This window comes from Phaethon lepturus, unplaced genomic scaffold (assembly GCF_000687285.1).
Source record: "Phaethon lepturus isolate BGI_N335 unplaced genomic scaffold, ASM68728v1 scaffold45326, whole genome shotgun sequence".
Lineage (NCBI taxonomy): Eukaryota > Metazoa > Chordata > Aves > Phaethontiformes > Phaethontidae > Phaethon > Phaethon lepturus.
The window spans coordinates 1-256 of NW_010544900.1; the positions used below are offsets into that span (position 1 = coordinate 1).

The 256-nt window shown below is 66.4% G+C and overlaps 1 protein-coding gene across 1 annotated transcript in view; it reads right to left on the reverse strand.

Moving 5' to 3' along the window:
• Positions 1 to 115: 115 nt before the first annotated feature.
• PDZD7 (PDZ domain containing 7) overlaps positions 116 to 256 on the reverse strand; it is a gene marked incomplete at both ends in the record, with an annotated part of 1,602 nt that continues 1,461 nt past the window's right edge. Inside the window, one exon of the mRNA XM_010288807.1 lies at positions 116 to 254. Coding sequence (XP_010287109.1) covers positions 116 to 254 — 139 coding nt within the window. The remainder of the gene's footprint in view (positions 255 to 256) is intronic.

Genomic DNA, 256 nt, shown 5'->3' on the forward strand with positions numbered 1-256 from the left:
CAGCCGGCAGCTGAGCCAGCCCCACGGGCGCTGGGCCGAGCTGGGGCAGTGCCAGCACAGGGACACACCGACCCCCCGCCTCGCCTGGGGATCCCACGGGGCCGGGCGCGGGTACCTTGATGGTTAGCATGATGTGGGTCTGCCCCTTGAGCACCTCCACTGCCTTGCTATGGCTTATGTCTTCAAACTTGACTCCATTGGCTGCAAGGACTTGGTCTCCTACCCGCATGCCGTTCTGCTCCGCCAGGCCCCCAGG